The sequence below is a fragment of the Lactuca virosa genome, chromosome 5 (genome assembly GCF_052849685.1).
Source record: "Lactuca virosa cultivar CGN04683 chromosome 5, Lactuca_virosa_CGN04683_v6, whole genome shotgun sequence".
Classification (NCBI taxonomy): Eukaryota; Viridiplantae; Streptophyta; class Magnoliopsida; order Asterales; family Asteraceae; genus Lactuca; species Lactuca virosa.
Window position 1 is genome coordinate 272,073,737 of NC_136430.1, and position 8,009 is coordinate 272,081,745.

The 8,009-nt window shown below is 50.0% G+C and overlaps 1 protein-coding gene across 1 annotated transcript; it reads right to left on the minus strand.

The window, feature by feature from the left end:
* Positions 1 to 4,316: 4,316 nt before the first annotated feature.
* Positions 4,317 to 6,182, minus strand: LOC145112746 (uncharacterized). The gene is made up of 2 exons (XM_079048878.1): positions 5,635 to 6,182; positions 4,317 to 4,935 (listed from the first exon to the last, which is right to left on the minus strand). Exons 1-2 carry the CDS (start codon positions 6,180 to 6,182, stop codon positions 4,317 to 4,319), a joined length of 1,167 nt encoding a protein of 388 aa, XP_078905004.1.
* Positions 6,183 to 8,009: the final 1,827 nt, after the last annotated feature.

Below are 8,009 nucleotides of genomic sequence, written 5' to 3' on the forward strand. Positions count from 1 at the left end.
GAAGTCTCCCACTTGGAACTCAAGCTCGGATCGTCGCCTATCCGCGTAACTCTTCTGACGACTCTGTGCCGTCAGTAACCTCTTTCTAACCCGCTGTATCTGCTCTGTCGTATGAAGCACTATCTCAGTGCTACTCATCACGCGCTGCCCTACCTCTCCCCAGCAAATGGGAGTCCGACATCTCCTCCCGTATAACAACTCGAAGGGAGGCACGCCTATACTCGAATGGTGGCTGTTGTTATAAGAAAACTCAGGCAATGGCAGATACGTGTCCCAACTTCCCCCGAAGTCCAACACACACGCTCGAAGCATGTCCTCGAGTGTCTGAATCGTCCGCTCTCTCTGCCCGTCTGTCTGGGGATGGTAAGCGGTACTGAAATGCAACCTTATGCCCAACTCCTCATGAAACTTCTTCCAGAACCTGGAAGTGAAACGTACATCTCGATCTAACACAATCGAGATCGACACCCCATGTCGCGATACCACCTCCCTCACATACAACTCTGCCAGCCTCTCTGCAGAAGAGCTCTCACTGATAGCAAGAAAATACGCGCTCTTCGTCAGCCGGTCGACGATCACCCAAATTGCATCGACACCCCTCGTGGTCCTCGGCAATTTGGTGATGAAATCCATATGATGTGACCTTGCTCCGGTTCTATTCACCAAATCCTCTAGGATGTTCAGCTATCACTGCAAGATCACAAAGAACAAGGGCCATCAGCCGCTTTCCGGAGGAGCTCCCGGAAGAACGCTCCGACGGTCAAGTTAGAGTGCGTTTTAGGGTATGTGTGTATTCTCTCTAAAGAGTCGAGAGAGCTTACCTCGTAGGTCTGAGAGCGTACCCTTTTATACCTAGCTCCCTTGCCTGATCCGTACCAGACAAGATCGCTTTTTGGGGAGACAGGATCAGGGGCGCTGATTGGAGAGTCGTGCGCCTTTAACCGTTAGGGCGCTCTTATTGGCTCTGATGGTAATGGGGCGATCCTCCTGCCTGTCTCCTGACCGCTTCTTTTGTCTTGGAGCTGGGAGCGTCTCTAGGCGGGCGCGAGCCTTTCGCCTGTGCGTCCCGCTCTGAGGGCACCAGTGGTCGCTAAGCCTGCTGGGCCGAGCCCGGTTGGCGTGTGCGAGCCTTTCGTTTGTGCCTTCCACTCCCGGGAGTCCCAGCGGACGCTAAGCCTGCTGGGCTGGGGCCGGTTGGCGTGTCCGGCTCGTGCTTCTGTCGTGCTGCCCTAGGCACGTCATCAAGTCCCCTAGTCCTGTAGCCGTAGCATTGCAACGCTAGCTACGGCGTTCTGGACTTAGATAGCTTACACGTGTCGGTTTTCCTTTGCCCGCCGTTCCGTATTTAATGGCGACATGACTGTGCATGATGTCTGGTAACTATGTCATCGTGTCAGGCATTTAAATGTACCGCCTCTCCCTCTTCTTTATAGGGGCTTTCGAACGGTTTATCTTTATCCTTCCTTTCTTCCTTCTTCGTCTTCTTCTCTCTTCTTTTTTCATGGCAGACCTTCCCGATATCCTCCCTTCCATCACTGAGTATCGTCGACTGGAGGCCACCTATGGCTTATCTTCTCTGGAAGGTGTAGAGTTTCCTGCACCTGGTTCTAGTATCTCATCCCCTCCCCCGGCAAGATTGGGGTTTTCTTGAACCCTAGACGTTGGAATTCGTTTCCTGTTGACTGATTTTCAGGAGGAGGTCCTCCAGAAAGATGGTGTCAGTCTTCAGATGTTGACTCCCAACGCGGTTAACAAAGTGGTTGCGTTTGAAATGATCTACAGAGCCAATGGGTATCTTCCAGATTATTTCGTCTTCAAGTTTTTCTTCCGATTCTGTGTTACCGGGGATAAATACACCTTCTCGGTCCGGCGAGGGGGACACGTCTTGGTTCCCGACGGGCGCACCCCAAAAAACTGGCAATATAAATGGTTGTGGGTGAATCAGGGGTTAGTTGGGAGTGGTCGCTATCGTGCCAATGCTTTCGCCGATACCATCCCTAAGCTCTTTCCCCACAACCAGGGTGTCGCTGATTACTTGAAGAGCGTGCAGGTATCTGTTGAAGATTACTTCGAGGCGCTTCTTTCTGGGGTAGGGATGAGCCCTTCCTGGAGGCGGCGTGGTAATATGGCGATGTTCTTCTCCGTCGTTGACGGTAAGTGTTGCATCCTTCTTTTCCCTTTTTGTCCCTTTGTTACTCCTGTGTTACTTATATTTCCGTTCTGCTTGTCCTAGGTGTTGAGTCCTCTTTGTCCATGGATGAGGTGCTGCGCAAGCGTTACCGGGGCACGTTGGAGTTTCGCGAGGTGTATCTGGTTGATCGGCTCCCTCCGCCTCGCCGAATGGATCAACTTGCTCTAACCATTGCCCCTCACGTTCCTCCACGGGTTCATCGGCGTCCGAGGAGAACCTGCTGCATGTTCGCCCCATTTCTACTGTCATGCCCCTGGGTGGTGTCCCTTCTTCTTCCATGGAGGATAGTGAGGATAGCAAGGAGGGAATCATCGCTGACGTCCGGCGGATGCAGGCAAAACAAAAAGCTGTACAAGCCATGGGTGAGCCAGTGACTGGAGCGCCCACTGCTACCAAGAGAGTGCATACTAGGCGCAGCTTCTCTCGCCTGCTGAGTTATATGAGTTCCACACCAACTGGTGTGGTAGTGATCCCTGATGACGACACGGAACAGTCCGAAGGGATCAACAGGGCGAATGAACAGCCTGCTATTTCAGACTTTTCTTCTATTCCTTCTCCCAGTGTTCCTTTTGTTCCTTCAAAGTTTTCCCCAGCCAAGGGTTTTGGTGTCCCTGGACAAGTTGCGGCCTCCAAGGATGGTGGTTCTGGAGATGGTGCTTCTGAGTATGCTGTTTTTGTTCCATCCTGGGATCTTCGCAACGACTCTTGACTTTCTGTGCGCGCCAATGCTTTGGAATTTTCGCGCTACGCCTTTCTTCCCGCTGCAGTTGGAGATATGGAGGCCATGGGTAACCCTGCCCTTGCTCATAATATGGCCTATGCTACCGCACAGGCTATGTTTTATCTTGTTGCAGGTTCCCGGCGCGTCCATGCCTTTGGCAAGATGGAGACTGCGCATGCCGCCTGTGGATCGTGTGTGGAAAGTCTGGAGCGTTAGCTTAGCGAGCTTGGTGATGATCTTCACTTGTCTGAGAAGAAGTGCGAATTGCTAGCGTCTGAGAAGAGCGTTCTTGATGAATCTAGAGCCGTGCTTGAGGCTAAGGTTGACTCCCTCACACAGATGAATGATGGTTTAATGATTCAGGTGGAGAGTCTGGAGCGTGATGCCGCTGACTGTGACAAGCTTGTGTCATCGCTACAGTCGGATATGGACGCTTCTCGTCGAGACTTAGATTGGTTGGTGCGTGTCGGTGTGGTTCGCATTGTTGACAAGTTGATCGAGCATCCCGATTTTACCAATGCCATAAGCCTCATTCGCCATGCTGCGTTTGTGGCTGGGGTTGAGTCCCTTCAGAAGACTTCTGCTGGTGCTGGGGGTGGGGAGGCGGTTGCTGGTGCTTCTTTGGTATGGACCATGCATCTCTGTTGGGTTTGGGTGAGGTAGGTATTGAAGGTCTTCGGGAGTTATGTTCTTTTGGTGGTTCTGAGGGTACTCCAGAAAGTGCGATGGGTCAGGAAATTATGCCGGTAGTTGAGGTTGGTGTGGAGGGCCATGGTAAGGATGGTGAGGCTGGTGGAGAAGGTGATCGTGGTGTTGAGACAGGCATTGGTGATGTTAATGTTGGTGAGGTGGTTGTGAGTGATGGAGAAGATGTTGGGGAGGGTGCCCTTGCATCGTGTGCTACCCCACCTGGGGTGTGAAAATTTCTCTGCTTAATTGGTTTAGGTTCTGATGCTTTTGACTTGTGTAACGTTCGAACTTTTAAAAAAAATGTTTTATTTTCCTGGATGTGTATTTTGTGTGCTCTAAGCATTGTCTGTTCTTTGCTCACTTTTGCTTATTGTTTTACCTGCTTTCTTATTATGCATTATACAGCGCCCTGGTGCGCTAGGTATTTCGTTTTGCCCATGCTATTGTCGACACGCTAAGTGTCAGTGTTGGGCGCTCTTAGCACCCAACGATCGAGTTATGCATGGGAACATTCAATCGTTATAAATTAATACACTAAGTATCAAAGATCAGTAATTACATTATCATTCTACATTGACCGCGAACTTTTAAATACACTAAGTATTAAACTCATGCCACTGAGCATGGACATGTGTACTCTAAGTACTTTGAGGTGTGCTACACTAAGCGGCATATCAATCAGCTGGGATTGCGTCTCTTTCCCTCACAACTTGTTTACAAGAAATACTTCTTCAAGTTCCTGGCGTTCCACGTTCTTGGAATTTGCCTGCCTTCCATTGTTTCTAAAACATATGCGCCATTCCTGTTTGCTTCTGTGACTCTATAAGGGCCTTCCCATGTTGGGCCCAACTTGCCTTGGGGCTGGGCTCGACTTGCTTCATTTTTCCTCAAAACGTATTCACCAACTCTGAATGCTTTTTCCTTTACCCTTTGATTGTAGTATCTTTCTGTTGCATGCTTGTAAGCAGCTTGGCGCATTTCAGATTTTTCACGTTTTTCCTCTAGGATATCCAGGTTTATCCTTAGGTCTTGTGCATTGCTCTCCTCATCCTTGCTGGTCGCCCTCAGTGTGTTCATTGCCACTTCCATGGGAAGCATGGCCTCTGTCCCATACGTCAGGATGAAAGGGGTTTCCTTCGTGCTTGTTCGCGATGTAGTTCTGTACGACCACAGCACCGTCAGTATCTCCTCCGCCCAATTCCCTTTTGCTTTGCCCAACCTCTTCTTGATTCCGTTCACAATGGTTCGATTGGATACCTCCGTCTGTCCGTTCGCTTGTGGGTGCGCTACCGATGTGAAACATTGGCTTATCCCTTTGGTGGTGCACCATTCTCTGAACAGGTTCTCAGCAAACTATAAACCGTTATCGCTGACAAGAACTTTGGGTGTCCCAAATCTTGTCATGATGTTCTTCCACACAAACTTTATCATGTGTCTCCCTGATATGCACGCCAGTGGTTCCGCTTCAATCCATTTTGTGAACTAGTCCACGGCCACCACCATATACTTTAGCTTTCCTGGTGCTTCTGGGAATGGTCCCACTATATCTATGCCCCATTGGTAGAATGGCCACGGGCTGGATAGGTTATGTAGTGGTACCGGGGGGTTCGCCTGAACTGGGGCGTAAGATTGACATTCCCCACATTTCCTGGTCATTTCTATCGCATCTTGCTGTATTGTTGGCCAGTATACCCCCATTCGCAACACCTTGCCCGTTAAGGCCCGTGCCCCCTCGTGTGCACCTACTTGGCCCGAGTGTGCTTCATGTAGCATCTCTCTCCCTTTAACTTGGTCCACACATTTCAGCCATGGGGTTGTGAACCCTTTCTTTTATAATTCTCCGTTAACCATTGCGTATGAGGGCGCTTTTATACGTATTTTCCTACCCTCGCCGTGGTCGTCTGGCAATACCCCCCTCTGTAGGTATTCTTTGAACAGTGTCATCCACGTGGGTTCGGCTGGGGCTAAGGCGTTCACTTGCTGTTCGTCTATACTTCTGTCGCGGAGTACCTCTACTAGGACCTTCTTTTACAGGTGGTCGAAGCACGTAGATGCCAAATTACTCAAAGCATCTGCCCTCTTGTTTTCACTTCGTGGTATCTGATTGATTGTAAACTGACCGAATGATCCTACCAATTGTTTCACCATCTTTACATACTTTCCCATCCTCTGATCTCTTACTTCGAAACTCCCATTAACCTGGTTTGCTGCTAGCCTCGAGTCGGTTAAGGCCGTTACAGCCTTTGCGCCCATCTGCTTGGCTAGACGTAATCCTGCGAGTAGCACTTCGTACTCCGCCTCGTTGTTTGATGTGTGGAAGTCGAAACGGAGGGCGTATGTTACCTCTTCTCCTTCTGGGCTGGTTAGGATCAGCCCCGCCCCTAAGCCTTCCCTGCTGGATGCCCTATCTGTATACAAAGTCCATGAATTGTTACCAGCCGGGGCCTCTTCAACTGCCCACACTTTCTCTTTGGTCGGGTCCCCCCCGTCTGGAATTTCTAGTAGGAAATCGGCTAGCGCTTGTCCCTTGATACTTGCCCTTGGGCGGTAATTTATGTCGTGCTCTCCCAGTTCGATCATCCACTTCGCCAGCCGGCCCGACGTCTCCGGCTTGAGCAGTATCTGTTTGATGGGGTAACTCGTGAGCACCTCGATCTGGTGTGCTTGAAAGTATCGCCTTAGTCGTCGGGCCGCATAGATGAGCGCCAGGACCAGCCTCTCCAGCGTGGGATATTTGAGCTCTCGTCGTTGCAGCGCTCTACTAACAAAGTATACTGGTCTCTGTTCCCCTTCCCTTTCTACAGTCAACACTGAAGATATCGCTTCGCCTGATGTCGAGAGGTATACTTGCAGCGTCTCTCCAGGGACAGGGCTGGCCAGAGTGGGTAATTCATATAGCGCTTCCTTGTTTCTCTAGAGCGCTTTTTCTGCTTCATTCGCCCACTGGAAATTGCTCTTCTCAATGCATCCTTTCAACGTGTGAAATAGCGGCATGGCCTTGTCAGCGGATTTCGAAATGAACCTGCTTAGAGCTGTAAGTTTCCCATTCAGACCCTGTGCATCCCTGAGGGAGTTCGGCATTGGTGTCTCAATGAATTCCTCGACTTTGGACAGGCTAGGCTGGATACCCTGCCTGGTGACGTAGTATCCCAGGAACTGTCCTTCCTCTACCCCAAACGTACATTTGGATGGGTTTAGTTTCATTTTTGCCGTCTCTAGGGTTCGGAAAGTTTCTTCAATATCTTGCAACATCTTGCCTTCATGCGGGCTCTTAATCACCATGTCGTCCACGTATACCTCGATGTTTCTCCCGATTTGTTTAGCAAATATCGAGTCGACCAGGCGCTGATATGTGGCCCCTGCATTCTTTAAGCCGAATGACATCTTGGTGTAGCAGAAAGTGCCATGATCCGTGTAGAAGGCTGTTTTCTCCTCATCTTCTTTGCTCATCAAGATCTGATGATATCCTTTGTATGCATCCAGAAAACACTTTAGCTTAAACCCTTGCAACGATTCTACTTTCTGATCAATCTCTGGGAGGGGGTAGCAGTCTTTGGGGCATGCCTTATTTAAGTCAGAAAAGTCGATACACATACGCCACGACCCGTCTTGCTTGCGGACCATAACTGGATTCGCGATCCATGTCGGGAATATTGCCTCCCGCACTATCTCGGCTTCTGCCAGCTTGGCCACTTCTGCATTAATTGCCCTATTACGGTCTCCTCCCTGGACTCTTCTTTTTTGCTTAACCTCCTTCGCGCTTGGTTTAATTACAAGTTTATGCTCGATGACCTTCCTTTCTACCCCTACCATGTCTGTAGGAGTCCATGCGAACACATGTTTGTATTTTTTGAGCAAGTCAACTAGCGCTCTTCTTGTGTGGTTTGGGAGATCGCATCGAACGCTGACTGGCTGATCAGGGTGCCTTTCATTGATTACTTCTTTGCCTTTCCCAGGGTTGCATTTAGGTCTCTTGGTCTCTTTGGTTATCTCTGTCGGCTTCATGACTGTATAGTATTGTAATTCTTTAGGTGGAGTGGCCAGCACCGTAGCCGCGCCCATTGGGGTGTCGAACTTCATGACCCCATGCATAGTTGATGGTACTGCCCCCAGCTTCAAGAGGGCTGTTCTTCCCAGAATGATATTGTGTTCCGCCGAATGTCGAATGACCACAAAGTCTATCAAGGCGGTTTTCTTTCGCTGTTTGTCCTGGCTAGTAATGGTCAGAGGGAGGTGGATTGTGCCCAGCGGCCATAGGCTATGACCGGTGAATCCTACTAGCCTCCCGGTCGTAGGCCGTAGGTTATCCTTCCAACGGTCTGGGAGGAGCTGGGAGCAATGCTCATAGATGATGTCCGCTGAACTTCCGGTGTCGACATAGACCCTATGTATAGTTACATCCCTGAT

Excerpts from the sequence above, each read along its gene's own strand:
- LOC145112746 (XM_079048878.1), bottom strand. The coding sequence starts at position 6,182 with ATGATCGAACTGGGAGAGCACGACATAAATTACCGCCCAAGGGCAAGT. Across the intron at positions 4,936-5,634 it reads TCTACGTGCTTCGACCACCT|AGAATGGTGCACCACCAAAG; the intron begins GTAAAAGAAGGT and ends GAACCTGTTCAG.